Source organism: Chanos chanos, chromosome 14, assembly GCF_902362185.1.
Source record: "Chanos chanos chromosome 14, fChaCha1.1, whole genome shotgun sequence".
NCBI classification, from domain to species: Eukaryota; Metazoa; Chordata; class Actinopteri; order Gonorynchiformes; family Chanidae; genus Chanos; species Chanos chanos.
Window position 1 is genome coordinate 4,611,798 of NC_044508.1, and position 19,657 is coordinate 4,631,454.

A 19,657-nucleotide genomic window follows, 5' to 3' on the forward strand; every position below is an offset into this window, starting at 1 on the left:
GGCATTGTATGCCAGGCGTTTGGGCAATTAAGGACGAAGGTCAGACCGCTAATTGCCTCCCCCCCACACCCCCCCCCCCCCCTTCTCTCTCTCTCTCTCTCTCTCTCTCTCTCTGTTGTGGCCCTATGCATCCACGTTTTCTTTTTCTCTCTCCTCCCTAAGAGCCATCTCTCACCACGCCTGCTGTGCATTCTTGAGTGTTTTTGCATCATGTTTGTGGGAGCCTTTAAAGTGAATGAATGTGTTCTTTTTTATCTTTTTTTCACCTAGGTTTTTCTTCCTGTTTGTATATTTGTGTGTGTGTGTGTGTGTGTGTGTGAATGCGCACACACACACTGACACACATGTTTCTGCCTTGGTGTTGAGGGAGAGCTGGTTCCCTGCTCCGTTCCCAAGGGAAATAATTAATCCGTACAAGATTGTGGCATGTGGAAAATAGCAGAGTGTGAAGCATTTAGCCTGTGAGGCATCGCAGGCTGTCGCCCATACAGGCACCTGTTGTTATCCCTGGCCTACATTGGAAAAGTGTGTGTGTGTGTGTGTGTATGTGTGTGAGATGAGGAGAGAGGAACAGCATGTTTCAGGAGGAGCAAAACACACACACACACACACACACACACACACCGACACACCCACACACACACACACACACACGGCTGCATGTACACATCACCACAGCTGCTTCTTTTGATGTCTGTTTGTGCAGTGGGGGAGCATGTGTGTGTTTATAGGTAGGAGTGTGTGTGTGTGCATGCGTGTGTCTGTGTGTGTGCGTGTGTGTGTGAGAGAGAGAGTGAGAGAGAGAGAGAGAAGATGAGAGGATTGAAGAGCCGGGCGTCTCAGAGGGTGTTTATCAGAGAACACCATCTGTAGCGTGCTCATAACCGTGAGTTTTCCGCACGCTGAGCCAATAAGTCACGCAGACTTGGTTTGACAAGCCATGCCCTCCCACACTCACCTCAGTGGCCCCTGCCATCCTCTGGGAGGTGAAAGATGGGGTGACCAACCGTTGTGAGTATTTTGTGTGTGTGTGTGTGTGCGTGTGTGCATGTATGTGTATGGAAACCCAGTCTACAACTTCATCTAACTTATTTTCCCAAACATTCAATATACACACACACACACACACACACACAGACAGATACTCCAGAGCACCTTCATCACTTCAAACTAACCGTCAGAGCTGAGACAGAATGTTCTGTGGAGGACTCACTCATTTCCTTCTTTCCCTCTCGTCTTCCTCCTCTTCTCTCTCTCTCTCTCCCTCTCTCTCTCTCTCTCTCTCTCTCTCTCTCTCTCTTTCTTTCTTTCTTTCTGCACGGTTGTTCTACTGGTGGATGTCTAATAGCCGGAAGCCTCACTGGAGTTGGGTCAGGTCCCAGCAGGCCTGAAAGGCCTCTAATCCCCGTGGCCTGTGAAGTGTGAAACTCTTTGATGCCAGGTTGGATGCCAGGGGGCTTCGCCTGTTGACAAACAACGGGCGAACTGCAAAGAGCAGAGACAGAGTGGAGCTTTATCCATGGCAAGAGAAAGAGAGGAGAGACCGAGGGAGAGAGAGAGAGAGAGTGAGAGAGGGAGATACTTAGGGCTAGAAAAATAGGGAAGTCAGTCACCAGTAAAGGACGACTACGGATTTAACCTTCGCCTTCTCTTTTTTTTTTTGGTTGTTTGTTTCTTGTGTGTGTGTGTGTTTTCTTTTTTGTGTGTGTGTAGTGGTAATTAGGAGGAATGAAGGGAGGGTTTGGAATTGGCAATGGGGGTGGGGGGGTGAGGGAGCCAGGGCAAGATGGCAAAGCCCCGAGTCTCTCTTTCCTCATTTAAGCCATGCAATGATCAAAGATGTTTTTTCTCCCGTCCTTATGTAAAAAGGAGATCAAAATTAAACACACACACGCACGCGCGCACACACGCACGCACACACATTGCCTCTCCATTAGCATGCGGACCTGACAATTTGTGCTTTTAAAACACATCATGTCTTTGGAAAGCAAATGAAATCAGTCTTCCATCACTCTCTCTCTCTCTCTCACTCTCTCCCTCTCTCTCTCTCTCTCTCTCTCTCACTCTCTCTCTCTCTCTCTCCCTCCCTCCCCTCTGTGCGTTTCGTTAGCTTGTCGGGAACATCAAAGCTCTTGGTGACACTGCTGTCACTGGAGAGGTTGAAAGTGGAGAGCCCCTGCGTGGGCCAGACGAATGCATGACAGGCATGGGGCTCCGTCTCTCCGTCTGACCCATTTAGACCATCTCCAATTAGGCCGTGACAGCCACTGCCTCTGCCACGAGGATCCTTTAATCAACACGCCGAAACCGTGCCAACGCCGCCCCAATCTGGGCACGCCGCTGACACCGCCGAGGACCTCCGAAATATAGCCCCCGCAGACACACACACACACACACACACACGCACACACACACGCACATGGACCTCCCCTTACGTCCCTAAGGAACAAGTTAATGCTACAAAAAGAATCTTATTCATGCATAATGAAATATGCGGGGCACAGACTTAAAATCTGTTACTGAAATGCGGTCCAGGGTTACTTTGAGTGCTTTCTGGTGCTTGTCCGTTGGTAATAGTAGGAATAGTATGCTCAGAGGCAAATGACCAGTCATCTCATGGCGTTTATGAGAACTTCTGATATGGTATCCTGATATGAAGTTAAGGTCACAGTGGCCTGGCACTGTGAAAGCACTGGAACAAGAAATAGATACACTATCATCATCACCTATACTATACACTCATCATCAACATCTATACCACCTTATACGCACACTCAATATTGTTATTATGGTATAGTGTGTATGTGTGTGTGTATGTGTGTGTTTGTGTGTGTGTGTGAGAGAGGGAGAGATTTCCCCAATGTCAGTCAGTAGGTCTACGATACAGATGGACCTTGCTACAGTGTACTTTAAATGGGGATGGGGGGGGGGGGGTGTCTCTTTTAAGTGACAGTCAGACACATTGTGAGATCTCTTCGTTTTCCTGAGATTCGTCACTTCCTCGAGGTCACAGTGACATTCCGCCGAGACATTTACAGCAGTTAATTCTAGGGACTTCTGCCCCCCCCTCCCCCCCTCCCCTCCCTATACACTTCTGCATAAAAATGTCATTTTTGAGGAGGCGGCAAGTCATTTGTGGCAGTTGATTTATCACTTGTAAATTGAGCGCTTTCCCTGCACCCCCTACCCCCTTTTCCCTTTTTTGTAGCCTCGAACTAAGTAGCCATGAAATTGCCTGAATAATGTCGTTTAAATCCAATCTCACTGCGGCCCTTCACCTCGGTGGCCCCTCCCCTCGCTGGCGTGCAGCTGTCTTCTCGAAGCGGCCGTTTCTCAGCTAGTCTTTTTCACAGAATGGTTTCCGCTCGCTGTATTTCTGTAAAAGAGCCAGCGGAAAAAAAGGGGATGACCAGTCTTTACTGTGGTGGAATTGACTTTTAAGCTTGGTGGACCCTTGCCCAACCTTGCCCCCAATGTTTTGAGGAACTTAAACTAAGCTCAGAATTAAAAGGAAATTGGCTCATTCAGAACGCTCGCTAACTTGGCTTGGAAGAGTGTGTGGTTTGGACTTTTTTTTTTCCCCTCCGTACTCAGCTGCAGTTCTGCCTTTATGTGGTGTTTGCTTAGAAATGACAGTCATGCTGTGCTTTATTCATTTTGTTTCCTCTACCAGCCCTCTCCTCCAGAACAATGTTTTGCTAATAATGCTAAAGAATGGATCTGCTAAGTAAGCACTTTTCAGTTTTAGTTACTAGCTCTTACTGAATGTGGTTATTCACCCTTGATCACAAAAGGGCCGCAGTGCACTGAGCGTCATCAGGTCTCGCTGTTCCCTGGTTCATTAAATCCAGCTAAAAAAAAAACCCGGTTAAGAATTCCCAGCAGCTTGTGTTGAAAGGGTTTTGTGTGTGTGTGTGTGTGTGTGTGTGTGTGTGTCTGTGTGTGTGTGTGTGTGTCGGGGTGGGGGTGGGGGTGTTATGTAGGTCTGTCTCTTCATTTAGTTCTGGTCCTGATTGAATAATTGAGGGATTTTGCTTGGCCAAGGGTAAGACCCAATGATACTACTTATAAATCTGAACTGTGTCACAGCAATTAAACAAGGCTTTATCCCTTCCCTACTCCTCTTCGCTCTCCTTTTGATTTTTACAAGGGTAACCCAGTTCGGCAGTACACAGAGAGACTGAATTAATTTCACAAAGCACTGATTTAACACTGCCTAAGGTGGCTGCTGTCGACAGATTGAGTTTTTAAAAAGCTCCATTCGTCCAGGGATGAACTTCCAGAGGAGAAAAAAAGAGAACAGAGGAGGAGGAGGAGGAGGAGGAGGTGGAGGTGGAGAGGAGGGGCTAGGACGGAGGCCGAGAAAAACACCCAGCTACACAATGCTAGCTCAGAGCCGTACCCCTGACTGAATTTGTATGATATCATGCACATGCGCAGCAGCTGTGGTCCTCGGTAATTGCGTTATTGAACGATCTGTTCTGCGTCTGAACAGCATGGAAAACTGATAGTATATGGCTGGTTGTGCTCTGAATAGACCAGAGACGCTCTTTGTTTTCCGTGCTTAGAGGAGATCAGTTAGCTCATCCACGCGGATTAGCGTGTACCGGCTGAAAATCATCTGCGTGTTTGTTTCTTTCCTGTACCTCATGAGATTTCTGCTTTTTGTTTTTCTTTCTGCCCGCCTTTCAGGTGAACTGGCTGTTCCTGTGCATTCACCCCGCTATCCCAGCGCCGCGGAGCTCGATGCCTACGCCCAGAAGACGGCCAACAACCCGCTCTCCATCAAGATCTTCCCCACTAACATCAGGGTCCCACAGCACAAGCACCTTAACCGGACTGTCAACGGCTATGACACGACAGGGCAGCGCTACAGCCCTTACCCACACCTTCACACGGGGGGCTACCAAGGCTTACTGGCCATCGTCAAATCCTCTTCCTCATCCTCTTCCTCCTCTTCTTCATCCTCCTTTGCTCCTACAACCAAGGGCGTCCTTAAGAACTCGGAGGGCAGGCGGACTAAGCTTTCACCGGCCCAGATTGCAGTTGCGCCCTACCCACCCCCAAGCAACAGCACTTTAGCGCACTGCCACGGACAGATGGTGTATCACACGGGCCCTCCGAAGCCTCCTGAGGCTACCACCGTCTCCGTGCCCCCCAACGTCACCGTGGCCGGTTCTGTCATCCCTGTGGCGGGTGGCAGAGGCCTGAACCTGCCCCCTCAGTCCAACCTTCCTTCCATCCAGAGTATCATCTACCAGATCAACCAGCACTGCCAGGCCCAGGCTCTGCAGCAGGTGTGCCAAGGGGCAACGACCACAGGACCTTCCAACCTGAGCCCGTCTAAGCAGGGTGCCACAGTGTTGGGTGTCTCCAACGGCTCCTCAGGTGGGAACTTTGTGGCGGGCATGGCACCGCAGGGCAACTTGGCCTATGGCGGGACAGTGCTGCCGGGACAGGGCGCAGAGGGTATCAAGGTGGGGGTGTATGCAGAAGGCATGGACTACATCCTGTGGCAGCAGAAGCAGCAACAGCAGCAGCACCACCAGGCGGTGTTGCGGATGTACAGCGGAGGAAGCGGGAGCGGAGCGGCCGTTAGCAAGTCGCCCGAGACCTGTCCTTCCGGAACCGGAGTCCTGGTGGGTGGCACCCAAGTGTCTTCCTCCTCCCGAGCCTATCCACTCACGGCCAGCGCCAGTGGAGGGGGCGGGCTGGACAAGGTTAGCTCCTCTCCGCTGAACTGCGTGGGCATGCATGGGAACTTCTCTGTGGGCCAGTACTTTGCACCTCCGTGGAACAGCGTGCTGGTGACCCCCGACAGCGACTGCTACAACCCCCAGGAGATGCCTGGGACGACCACGACAGCCGGGCCGACCACAGGACACCGGGAGCTGGGTTTCCCCCATCACCTTCACCATCATCATCACCATCATCATCATCACCACCACCCTCCCATAGACAGCGCTGGTGGCCTGTGCTGTAGCTTGCCCAGCAAAAGCCTCTGCAATGCTTCTGTGCTCAGCAGTAGCCTGCAGTCTCTGGAATACCTGATCAACGACATTCACCCACCGTGCATCAAGGAACAAATGTTGGGGAAAGGGTATGAGACTGTATCGGTTCCCCGGCTGTTGGACCACCAGCATGCACACATCCGTCTCCCCGTTTACAGATAGAAAGAAAGAAAGAAAGAAAGAATAAAAGAAAGGGGGAGAGAAAGAGAAAGAGAGATGTGTGTAGAGGCAGAAGAGCAGCAGAAGTCTTCAATCAGAGACTGTGTCAATGAAGAAAACCTTTTATTGTAGGTGGATATAGATTTGCAGTGACCGTCCTGCTGTAAGCGGGATAAGGAAGCTCTGTAGGGCTGACCCGATTGGTTGAGTCTGGCTACGATTCTCGGAATACCAACAAGGTTTCTTTCGGCTCATAGCTGGGAGAGACGGGCAAATTGGGGAATGTAAAGACGGAAGTTTGAAAGATTCCACTGCAGGAGTCTGTGTTTTTGATTTTTTTTTTTTTTTTTGCCAACAGGGATTTTTAGTTTGTTTTTTTGTAATTGTTACTTTTCTTTATTGTTTCCTATGAGTTTTTTTTTTTTTTCATTGATTGGACTTTGTGGTGAGAATCATCATCGCTTTATATATGAAGTAAATAAAATGGCCTCCCCGTTCCTGTTCACCCTGGAGCCAAGTGAGAGCGTTATTATTCTTATGAAGAGGGTCGCAGAGGACCAGAGTTGTAGGGCTTCTGTCTGAACTCCAGACATTTCATACACACTTACTCACACATACACACATAGGTACGTACTACACAGGCTCCTAATACACAAATACAAATTCAAAATAATAACGACGATGATAATAATAATAACAACAGGATCAGTGTGATGTTCAGAAAATAATTGAATAATGAAAAAAGAAAAGAAAATAATAACAGTAATTATTCATATGGGTTATTGTTAAAGAAAAAAATTGCACTGCTTGGAACATGAAATCTTTGTGAAAGGATTGGGAGGTTGGAATTGAGTAGTTTGGAGATGTATTTAAAAAAAAAAAAAAACTTGAAAACTTGAACCTGTTTTTGTTGTTTTATATATTTGTAGTATATGATATGCATTGGCTGCTATGGGGAGAAGCGTCTCAAAATGCTTAGTTTTTTTTTGTTTGTTTGTTTTTTATTTGTTTTACGTTGGTTGGTTTTATTCAATATTTTGTTGTTGTCGTTGCTGTTGTTTTTGTTTTCTTTCTTTGATTGATCTAGGTTTCTGGTACCATGGTGGCTCTAATCACTGCTTTGGTTCTGTAAAAATTCTAGACCAAACACAGCTCATTTCTTTAACCAACACTGGAATCTTCACAAAAATCCTGACAAAAAGGCAAATTCTTATTTGAAGAGAAAAGAAAGAAAAAGTAAAACAAAAAACAAAAAAAATTAAATGATACAAAAAAAAAAAACTAGATTACGACATCACGGTACTCTTAAGACGGCCTCAATGGTGTGTTGTTACGAGGAGAACAAGAAATGTCATCAAAATCCCCAGATTTTTTTGCTGTTTATTTGTTTGTTTGTTTGTTTGTTTGTTTGTTTGAGAAGGTACGAGAGCCTGTGGGAACCACGCTTGATGCTTCATGTAAACCCTCAGAGGCCTTAGGGCGTGAAGATCAGACACTCTAATCTAGAATACTGGACATGAGATTGTGTACATTTGCTTCTCCGCTGCTAGAGTGCTGGCTCTTCTCCCTGATGGCTTTGTGTGGTTTGGGGAGCAATGCCTTTTTGCTGGTTTCAGTCATTCAACAACCCCCCCCCCCCCCCTCCTTTCCCTTTCACCAGTCTTACTGTATAGCTTTGACGCCCACTGATTAGCTAGCCATCGCTAATGGCAGGACTAGCCTGGTTTAAAATAAATAAATAAATAAAAAAGTTCAGTGACGTTAGAGGACTGGTAGGCAGAAGGGGTGTGTGTGTGTATGGGGGGGGACATATTAGATGTGTCAAGTGACCATTTCTCTAAACTTAAAAACAATCATTCTGCTGGTTTCTCTAACTGTAAAAGAAAAGAAAAAGAGGGGGTGTGTTTGGGAGGGGGGGGCAAAGGCAAGCTAGTTCCCTGAGGAACCCCGTGTCCATGTTGTGTGGCGCGCGCATAGGGCCTGGACTGGCTTGTCGGCTTCATCCGAAAACACTGAAATATTTATTTCGACTGTGACTTTCCCTCAGAATGTACTGCACTTAAATTACTGAGAGATGTCTAGCGCCTTGCGGGACCGAGGGGGGGTGGGTGGGCGAGGGGGGGGGGGGGTGAATAAAGAGAAATTGGATCAGCACAGTGGTCCCATTGCGTTAAATTAGCATTCCTTTTGTCAGTCAGATTTAACTGGTAAATTGAATTCATAAACTCGCGCAAGAGAGAGAGAGAGAAAGAAAGAGGCGAAAGTTCTTGGTCTTAGGCAAAAAAAAAAAAAAAACATTTAAAAAAAAAAGCTGGCTGCAGTCTAGATTTTATGAAGTGCAATTATTATGACTGTATTAACTTTTTCTTCTTCTTCTCTCTGAGCTTACACCAAAAAAAATAAATAAATAAAAATAAACACACACACAAACACAAAACAAAAAAAGATTCATGTAAACTACAGCTGTAACTACATTCCCAATGTACTACATCCTCGCTCCCTTTTTGTTTTGAGGTGGAAAAAAAAAAATAAATGGATTTCCAGAATATATTCCAAACTCACATCTTGGCTTTGACTAGTGTCTTTATTATTAAACGTATTTTAAGAGGCACCAAAATGCTGCTTAGATTCAAATAAGTTGTTACACCTGCTACTTCATCAAAAACTGTCACTTTTTTTTTTCTGAGACGAACACCGACCAGGCAAACAGCAGCAATAAAAGATCCGCCCGAATGGCACGTTCTGTTACTGGGAAAAGTTGTTTTGTGAAATCAACATTTTTTTGCAATATGAAAAGTATTTTACTCATGATTTTGACATTGGGATAACGCTTGGCCACCTAAGAATTGATATAGGATTTACATAGGACAGCAGGTGTTTTTGAAAAACAAACCTTGTCAAAAAATCATAAATCGTGGCATAGCATTTTGCTGAAGTGTGAACTGATCTTGATCTGGAGCAAGTTTTTTTTTTTTTTTTTTTGCTTTGATGTGTGTGAATGCATCACCCTTGAGGTCAAACAAGTTCACTCGCCCCTTACCCACACACACATTCACACACAACACCAAGGCTGTTTCTGCAGAGTCGATTCGTAAACATCAATACAATCAAGGACAAATGTGGAAAATTTCGAGGGGGGTAAAAAAAAACCCAAAAAACAAGCAGTTGGCCTCTGAGAGGATGGAGGGGGGGGGGGCATTTGTCTCACATTCTTCACAGAAATACATCTAGACAGATAGCAAGAGACAATGTCTAAAACTCAAGTTTAAAAAAAGAAAGAAAGAAAGAAGAGAAAGAAGCTGTTGACACTTCTAAGGCTCGTGCGAAGAAATATTCTTTTTTCTTCTTCTTCTTCTTCGTCTCCTTCTTCTTTTTTTTTTTCCAGAAACCATAACCCTGCCGACAGATTGTGTCATCAGCACAATACCACAGCTGTGGTATATTATTCATCGCCGAAATTATTTTGACAGTTTTACAAAAGACGCGTTTGCCTCCAGCTACCCCCCTCTCCTTCTCACCTCCGAGTCTACGGAGCGCACTGCTACACGTCTGATGATGCCTAGGACACCAGCAGCCGCTTGTTTCCTTGTTTTGTTGTTGTTGTTGTTGTTGTTGTTTTTTCATCCCTCTTTCCAAACTGCAAAGTCTCTATCGGAGACGTCCTCTGCTGTTTTACCTACCTCAGAGGGATTATTTGGGTGTTTTTTTGTCTTGACCCTCGCGGGTTTAGATAGAGGTGTCATTATTGACCAGATAGGCACTCAGGAAAGTGCTTCTGACACACAGGGACTTCTTCTAATGAGGTCCCATTGAAATCAACCTTACCTGACTCCACATCTCCTCCGCCGCCTCCACCCCCGGCTCTCTGGGGATTTTTCTTCTTCTCTTTTTCTTGTTTTTTTTTTTTTTTTTTTTTTTTTTTTTTTTTTTTTTTGACGAGGCTGAATGTGGTGTGTGTGTGTGTGTATTTGTTTAAATGAACTATATCTGAAGATTCAGAACAAAAGCGGTAATATTAACATTTACTGACGCGCTACGGAATGTCATCGAAACAGGAATGTGTACGAGTTCAAATGTTTGAAGATTTCCTCTTTTTTTCCTTCTTTTTTTTTCTTCTTCGTTCCTCCATTCATGTTCCAAAGGACGTTCTCTCTGTCTCTACTCCCTTTTTTCCACTCATCTTTTATCCGCTCCTCGTTCGTTTTATGTGAGGCGTTTTTTTTTTGGGGGGGGGGGGGGGTGGTAATGGATTTACAGAGCTGGATAAATGCACCCTTTTCAAAGCTCTTCTGTGAATCACCTGTTTTCTGTAGAACTGGAGCTCAGCCCAAAAAGTATGGGTCTGAATGTAGCTTATTATTCGGCTTTGGATGCTGAGGTCTTCACTGATGCTTAGGTCTTCACTAATGTTGAGGTCTTCACTGATGTTGAGGTCTTCACTGATGTTGAGGGATGGCTCGGGCTTTTGTGGAGGGGAATCGTTTGCGAAAAGAATTCTTTTTTTTTTTTCCCCAAGAGCTCAGTTTTGATGGGTCAAAATGACTGTTTTAAATTAATTTATTTCTCTATGCTCCCCTACGTGGACACCCACCCACACACACACACACACACTCACACTCACTATCTGTATCCGCTGGCTCCACTCAGTCTGTGCCCATCTTATGGGCTCTTTATAGATGGAATGTGTGTGTCTGCATGTGGATGCATGCTTGTGTGTGTGTGAGTGTGTGTGTGTGTGTGGGTGTGTGTGGTAGCCGTCCCCTTAGAGAGACAGCAGACAGTTGCTGGGATCATTGGAACCACAGTAGCCTACATAAGGATAATAGCATTAGGGTCAAGCTAGATCTGAGCTCTACAGTCACTCTGCACAGAGTCTCTCTCTCTCTCTCTCTCTCTCTCTCTCTCTCTCTCTCTCAGCTGCTGCTACTGCTGCTGATGATGCAGGAGGATGGCAAAATGGCCAATATTATCCAGTGTGCCTTTCCCTGGACACACACACACACACACACACACACATAACCTTTAAACAAACTAAAAGTGGACTGAGTGCTGGAAAGAAGAGAGATGGGGGTTTAGGCACTTAAACACACATACATACCCTGAGAAACACAGAGAGCGAGAGAGAGAGAGAGAGAGAGAGAGAGACTGGTGCTGGGTCTGAGGAAGGCCAGTTTGTTTAGTGGAGGATTAGGCGTTGTCTTTCGCTGGCCAGCTGAGGGCCGCTGTTCCCAGTGACAGATTTCCTGAGAGAGAGACAGAGACACAGAGAGAGAGAGACAGAGAGAGAGAGAGAGAGAGAGAGAGAGAAGAGGCCAGAGCAGCCCTGAAGCGTGAAGGCGCCCTAGTTGGTAATCAGGATAATTGGTGTGTTGCTGGTGTCGGCACCAGCCTCCCAGTCTGTGACTCAGTGGCCCTAGATTCAGATTGGCCCCTCAGGCATTGTGAAGAGGGCCAAAGCAGATCCCTGATGAGGAAGAATATTGTACCTAGCCCCCCCATCCACCCATCCACTGTTAGACATCTACTCATCTTCACCTCATTTCTGTCTAATTAGACATATTAATCCAAGCACAAGGAATAGAGAGAGTTTAATGAAGCTTGGTTGTGTTACTAATTTTTTTTAATGTGCAAGGGGGGGGGGGGGAGAGAGAGAGAGAGACCTGCTCTATTTCAGTTCTCTGTTTTGGCAATAAACAATGGTTTAGTAAAGAACTTTTTTTTCCCCTGGCGTTTTCTCTCTCTCTCACACATTCAGACCCATTCTTAGTGACCCTTTTTTCTATGGTCACTTGACCACAGCTCCTGTGTTCACCCTTGTCATGCTAGGGCAGCCATGGGAGGCCTAAATGTCCCATCAGCTAATCCGTGGCTGGTTATTCATTGAACATCTGTGCTGAGAGGAAAAAAGCACAGCCTCTCTCTCTCTCTCTCACTCTCTCTCTCTCTCTCTGTCTCACTCTCTCTCTCTCTCACTCTCTCTCTCTGTTTTTGCAGATGTAGCATGAATGGTTCACCCTTCATTCGTTTTTTATCCTCCGGTGATTCTGGCACCAGTCATTAATTAGCTCATCTTTCTTCTTGTTTTTGTTCGTCTGCCATTTGTCTGGCAGTAAAAAAACAAAAAAACAAAAAAAACTTCCAGGCCTTCGATTCAGTGGCCCTGACTTTAGTAAGCTCTGCTTACACTCCATGCAGCCAGTCACTGTTCTCCGAAAACCGGCTATGTCAAGGGCACAGGCCCGATGGGAGAAGAACTGAGGTCAGGGATAGATAAACAGAGTGTGCTTGGTTAAAGCTAGGCCAGCTAATCACCAAGGTTATGCCTCCCTCCCCCAGTGGCCTTCCCCTTGTAGGGCTGCTGCCTGGGTTTGTGTAGTCGTCATTCCCCCACACCCGCACCTCCCACCCCCCCCCCCCCCCCCCCCACCCCCCCCCAAAAAAAAATGAAAGGTCAGGGGAGCTGAGTTGGCTAATAAATGCCAACTCTCCATCCTTGCCTCCTTCCCTCGCTTTCAAGGGAGAAAGAGACATGAAAAAAAGAAAAAAAAAAAAAAACAAGGGCAGCTGCTCTCTCTGCAGAACCTTGGCGCTCGGCCTCCGAAAATGTGACACGTTCGCACAAACACACGACGGAAGGGTATAGTCCCCTGTGCGAGGGTACGGTCGGAGCCAGGGACACCCCTGGTTGCCTGAGATTGCTTTTACCAATTTATCACAAACTAACACACTCAATCATTCTGCCTGGCGACTGTTGTCCGCTCGTCATCGATGCGCCAGACGCTTTGGGTTTGCCTGTTTGGTGTTAAGTCATCTACTTAAATTTGTCCCTATTTAAATGTGTATCTACTCCAGTGCTCCATCTAAACTATCACAGTCATCTCTATCACGTTTATAACATCGGGCAGTATTTAGAAACAGACCGGAACGATTGATCTGTGTTGGCAGGTTAACGATTAGACTGTGTTACAGACTAACAGCGGTTTGTTCTTTTTGTAAGGTCCACTGATTCTCTCTCTCTCTCTCTCTCTCTCTCCTGTCTCCTCTAGTCGCAAAGCTTCCCTGGCCTCTCTATCTCTCGAACTTATCTTTGCTTATCATCACATCCTCCGCACTATATTTTTACCGCGTCCTTCGGGAACATCTTAAAATGGCGTCCGGTCATTTTCATCAGTCATTCAAACATCCCTCCGAGAATACCGCGGACGGCTGTCAAGAAAATTATCGAACAAGACTAAAAGTGCTTTTTGACAGCTGCTCAGTAGATTTCCCTGGCTTTCTCTGTAGGGGGATTTTGAGGCCTGGACAGGAGATGGAGGAACAGTAAATGGCAGAGCTGGCTTTGTATTTGTAGCTAAATTGGATTAAAGATTTAGCCAGCATCATTTGTAATAATGTATGCAGAGTTAAAACTACGCTGTGAAGCCTTCTCTCTCCTTCTCAGTAAAATCGGTTTAGCGCTCAAACCGCGCAAAGTGCAGCCAACTGCAAAGTCGCTTGGTTCGGGGCAATTTGCTCCTTTAATGTTACCGTGTAACTTCTCTCTTGGACCGAGACGAACACGCTTCTAAATACCATTGTCTAAAACTCTTCTGTATTTCAGTTCATTCTGTTACAAACACAAAAGAATCTGGGGATTTTGTTATCCTTTTTTTTTTTTTTTTTAATTTATTTTAAAAAGAAACAAACAAACAAATAAATAACTCTTTTGGAGTGTGCAGCAGTACGCATGCACCTGCCAACAAGCAGGACTGATCTTCAATGATTTACAAAAACGCACCGTGGCTGCCAAAGTGTGAGGGTGCTGTGACCTTGAGAATGATAACGTAGGCTATAAGGAAGTAGGGGGAAAATCCACAGAAGATCCCCTTTAATTGTTCTCCCTGCAGTTTTGTATTTACATGTTCAATTTTTTTTTTCTCCTCAGGATGAAACTGTGTGCAAAACATGTCTTTCTTTTCTTTCTTTTTTTTCCCCTTTGTATGTTGTTCTCTATCTTTCTTTTTCGTTTTCTTTTTTTTTCCTTTTGTTTTTTTGTTTTCGTTTTACATTAAAGTAATATATAAATATATGAATCTAGGGTTTTTGAAGGGTGTGACTGAAAATGGTGAAGCTGTTTAATCTTTAAGCCTTGGGATTTTTTTGAATTCATGAATGTGCCTAAAGCCAAGCCTCCCTGTGATTGCTTACTGATTTCTCCTTCAACTCACTCCCTCCCTTTCTCATTCCTCTGTTTTTTTCTCTCATCTTCTGAAAAACTGCCGTCTAGCCCTTCATCTCTCCTCTCCTCTCCTCTCCTCTTCTCTTCTCTTCTCTTCTCTTCTCTTCTCTTCTCTTCTCTCCTCTCCTCTCCTCTCCTCTCCTCTCCTCTTCTCTTCTCTTCTCTTCAGCCAGGTAAACCACAGTAAATAACCTATCTTATCCCATAGAGAAGCTCCTGGCCCCTGCTGATTGTCAATCTCAGGACTGAAATCTCTTTATTTTGATGTAGACGCTTTAATTTATTCTCTCCTCTGTTCAGTAATATTGTCTGACATGAATCTAAATAAAGCGGATGTCTTCTACAACTGAGAAATGTATTTATTTATTTACTTACTTATTTGTTTGTTTGTTTGTTTGTCTATTGTCTCCCTGCTCAGGACTGGATTTTTTAAAATGCTGCTCTGTTTGGTTTAACATGTCACTGCTCTATATCGATCTCTCTTGGTGAAAGTAAAAAAAAAACTAAATCAAAACATGATATTTAATGGTAAACTGCAACGCTTACGTATCCTAAGGACCTTTTTTTGTGTAGTTCTCCAGCCTCAAACCTCCTCCCGCCAACCTTCAGAGCACGATTCTCCACTGAAACTTTCCTCATGTTTGTCCTGCTCTACCAGTAGCACACAAGATTCAAGTATTCAGCTTGTCACCCAGCCCTTTATCAACAATTGAAGAAAATTTCAGACATAGCGGCTGGCTTTGGGTGTTACTAATCTAGGCCTGGAACCTCCCTCCTAACTCATATCGTGAGGAAGATAAAGATTCATATCCTTAATATCCAAAGTACCACCCTTACAGAAGGCCAGACTCCATCAAAATTTGACCGCCTACAAACGTGTAACCGATACAGTCATATGGCTGTCATATTGTCATATTGCTAGGCGTAATTGCTGTTATAAGTATTATCATGCGGTGTAACCTGGGTTCCTTTGAGTCTTCTCAAAGTTGAGCCCAGTCAGTGAAGGACTTCAGCACCGAAGCGTTGAAGTCAGAGGAGCGACTTTGCAGAATAGCAGACATCAAGCAAGAGGAGAAACCCTCTCCTGGGCATTACTGTAAGATGAAAGGATGTTGTGAAGAAGAAAGAGAGAGAGAGCCATAGAAAGACACAGAGAGAGCGAGGGAGGGAGGAAGAAAAAGAGAGATATCTTTTTGATTGTATATGAGACGAAAATTCTTTTTTGGATTTAATTTTGAGCAGGAGAGTTGGTGGGTGTTTTAAATGTGAGGAATGGGGTTGGGGTGGGAGGGTGGGGGGGCTTCCAGGCAGGGACAATGAGCCAAGGGGATCGTTTGAAGACTGGCTTAGACAAAGAGAAGATAAGATAAGACGAGCTTTAGATTAAACACTCTTTAGACTTAAATTAGCCAGGCAGTCAGGCAAACGGAGGTGTCCTTCCCACAGGGGACAGTAGAGCAGAGCAGTTGGTGAGAGCAGCAGGAAAACAGCTGAGAGTTTGTCCAAACACGGATTGACCCAGTTCAACCTCCCAGCCCGGTCCCAGTCCCAGCCTAGCCCTTCCACTGATCCCCCAATCAACCCTACTCAACCGGAGGTCACAGGGGGCCCTTTGTGCAGCATACAACTCTTTTTTCCTTCTGTCTTTCTTTCGTTCTTTCTTTCTTTCTGTCTTTCTTTCTCCGTTTTCTGCTTAGCTCTTACAAAATATGACTGCACCATTGCATCACTATTGAAGTGTTGAAACTGACAGAATAGAATACTTACATTTCACAACTGCAATTCATTTCTGAAAAGGCCCCAGATTAAATGAATTTTAGCTCATTTGTATGTGTGTGTGTGTGTGTGTGTGTGTGTGTGTGTGTGTGTGTGTGCGCGTGTGAAACTTTACGTTGCTGGGCAATAATGCTAAATATTTAGTGAACCACCTTTGACTGTGAAGTGTTAAATAGCTGCAATCTTGTTGGCCCATTAGAGCTAATGTGCTTAATTCCTGGAGTGGTGCATGACCTACTGTGTGTGTGTGTGTGTGTGTGTTTGTGTATTTGTGACAGAGAGAGAATGAGAGAGGAACAGAAAAGCATCACCAGTGATTTCAGCATGTCTGTAAAAAATCCACTATATCACAATTCCTCCATGCAGAAACATCAGCAAATCAAACTCCAAAAGCACCTTAAAATTGTCCCAATCGACCGCACTCTGTCTAAAATGAAAGAAACCTGCTCCCGCCTCGATTAACCTCTAGCCCTTCAGCGGGACCGAATCCACTGGTGTGCCGGTTTCTCTGATGAATGGCGCTATGATTTCATAGAGACGCACTCAGACAGAAGAGCAGAGCCGTCGAGCAGAAATAACCCCCTCCCCTTATTAACGACGTCCATTCACCTGAGACATGCTCGGCAATTACTTCAGGATTCATAGAGCCAGCGGGGGGTAGACCATAGAGCCGCTAGACTAAACGGACAGCTATCATTTAGATGCAGGGAACATTCAGTATATTGTCGAGTCTTTAATTGCATGTGGAGGGAAGTAGATTTTGTTTTGATGGTGTGCGTGTGTGTGTGTGTGTGTGTGTGTGAGAGAGAGAGAGAGATGTCGCTTCCCTGACAACATCGCCTCCCAACCCCATCAATCATCAGTGATCTGTCCTAGCCCGTTCTTCCCCCCCAACACATCGTTTCGCTCAGAAATGTCGCACTTAAGAGAAATATTTCACTCTCCAGACTGAAAAGAGAAAGAGCCCGTCTTCAAAGATGATAGACGTTTACTTTGGAAAATGTCTTCACCACTAATAAATACTGGAAAGTACTTGCCAGTTGCAAAAAACCGCTTTTTCGTCTCTACTGATAAAAGCTGAATTCTGTGTGGGTGTTTTTACATCAGTTGAGATCGGCCGTGTGAATCTATAACCCGAGCCACGTGATCTCTCTTACGGATAAGCACCAAAACATTCGGGTAAGCAATGCGCTGAACAATTTGTTAACGGCTTTAGGATTTTAACACAAAAAATCCTTTTAAGCGCAGTTATCGGTTACAGCGTGTCACACTTGACAAATGTACAATTGTAGGCGCCATATAAAGTTGATATTTAAGTGATAACTCAAGGTTACGTCTCCTTTCTACAAGAGAGATTTTTTAAAATGAAATTTTCCCCTTATAACCCAGAGTATGAAGAATATAGGCTATGGCGTAAAAACTGAGCAACTAAAAACTGATTACTATGGAAGTTGTTTGTTTTGTTGGTTTGTCGGTTTGAAAAGCAGCGCACAAAAAAACAGCAGTAGTTACAGGGCAGGTCAAACTAAGATGACAAAAAAAAAAACCGACAGCATACGGGCACATCCTGTGATCTCGTTGTTGTCTCTGTAAACAGCCAGTGTCTGCAGTGGGGAAAGTTTTCGCCGTCAGAAAGTACACGGATGTGTTGCGTATTGTGGTAACTTTAAGCCCCGCGGTCTCTTGTCTCTAAGCAACACAGCCCATAATAAGACCTGAGAGAAGGAGAGGACAAAAGGGCACCGGAGTTTGAGGCAGGTTTAGATTCAAATGCTATCACTGGCCAGGCAAATGAGCCATCTGCTCTGAGAGGGGAGAATTAGCTCAGCAGAATTAGCCCCGCACTGACAAACAGCATTACAGGTAAAGCCTGGAGGCTGCTGACGAAGACCACCTACACACACACACGCACACACACACACACACACACAGAGCTCGCTCTCTCTCTCTCTCTCTCTCTCTCACCAACAGTTCCCTTCTTTCTCAGAGCTCTTAGGGTGCCTGTGCTGAGCTGTTCTGGGGAGATGAGTGTGAATGCGAGTGTGTGTGTGTGTGTGTGTGTGTGGAGACAGAGACGAGCTCAGAAGCTCTGGTTTCCTGAGAAGTTGCCGTGTGGTTACAGAGATGCTGACGATGACACTGGCCCAAGCCTTGTCCTACTTAAGAGGCAGTGGGCAGAGAGAGAGAGAGAAGGAGAGAGAGAGAGAAGGAGAGGGAGGGCAGGCCAACTCTTGTCAGCAATGCTAGGTGCTCACTGCTTAGATAAACCTCTCGGATTAATGGCCTAGTTGAAGTTGGGGAGGGTGGGTAAAACGGATTAGCCTTCTCAGAGAAAGAGGGTGTGAGAGATTCCCGTGTCCTTCAACAGAGGAAGAACAGGAAAGGGGGGGGGGTGAGACCTCTCGGGGGTCATCGTTAAACGTCTCACAGTTGGGGGTCCGATTATGTCACTGAGGGAAGTAATTTTGGACATGGTAAGTCAGACACAGGAGACAGGAACACCCAAAGACATGAAAGTGAGTGAAAAAATGTGTTTTACATTCTTCAACTACCATTTCTCTGATTATTTTTTTAATGTTTTGTTTTGTTTTTTCACCTAGACTGCCAACAGTCACATTCAAACATATGGAAAACTATAATTTGCTTCTAACTTGAAACTTATTACATGGGGAAACTACTTTTATTGAAATGACATTTATTGCTGAAACAATGCGCACCAAACAAACAAGTTCTGCTTGCATAAGTTCAGTGCTATCTGAAAACACACACAATCCCATACATGCACACAGGTGTCCTGGAACCGAAAGGCAACTGGGACAAGTGGCAAAGCCGTTATAATTAAAGTAAATTTACCAAACGTTCACCTCAAGGTGACATTACAGAGAGCAGTTTGGGCGCTCTTGTGCTCCATGTGTGTATTATGTTTGAACTATGGAGGACGGATCTAATATTCAAACAAAGTGCATTGAGATCTTAGAAGAGAGCTTGTTTTTGTCTCTTTTAAGTAAACAGTTCATAACTTATTTAAAAATCAATATGATATCAATGTCTAGATGGAGACTAAAGTTAGTGTAGACATTTGGACGTGTTGGAGGACAGCTGTGAAAAGCATAACCCTCTACCGCCACCTGATGGCAATGGTGGGAACTCCACTGGATTCCACACCGAGAAGGCCCAATGTAAAACCATTAACTCACTGAAAGAAAATATACTCCAAAGGCATTTTTAAAATGAAACTTTATGGAAAAAAATATATAAAAAAAACAGTTTGGTTTGCTTGGAACCAATACATTAACCAATACATACAAGCTCCTTCAGTTTTCAACATTCATTGGACATCACTGCAAAACAAACAAACAAACAAACAAACAAAAAAACGCTATAACCCAGTAAAGTAGGATCAGTAGCAAATCCTTTAACATTTTTAAATTTAGCAAACAGCAGCACTAGCACAAATATATTAAGAGCTAAAGGAAAATATATTACCTCTTTT

The 19,657-nt window shown here is 44.9% G+C and overlaps 1 protein-coding gene across 1 annotated transcript in view; it reads left to right on the forward strand.

Moving 5' to 3' along the window:
- The window catches only part of fam222aa (family with sequence similarity 222 member Aa), a 54,032-nt gene extending 47,859 nt beyond the window's left edge, over positions 1-6,173 (forward strand). Inside the window, exon 3 of the mRNA XM_030791023.1 lies at positions 4,693-6,173. Coding sequence (XP_030646883.1) covers positions 4,693-6,173 — 1,481 coding nt within the window. The remainder of the gene's footprint in view (positions 1-4,692) is intronic.
- The last annotated feature ends 13,484 nt before the right edge of the window (positions 6,174-19,657 follow it).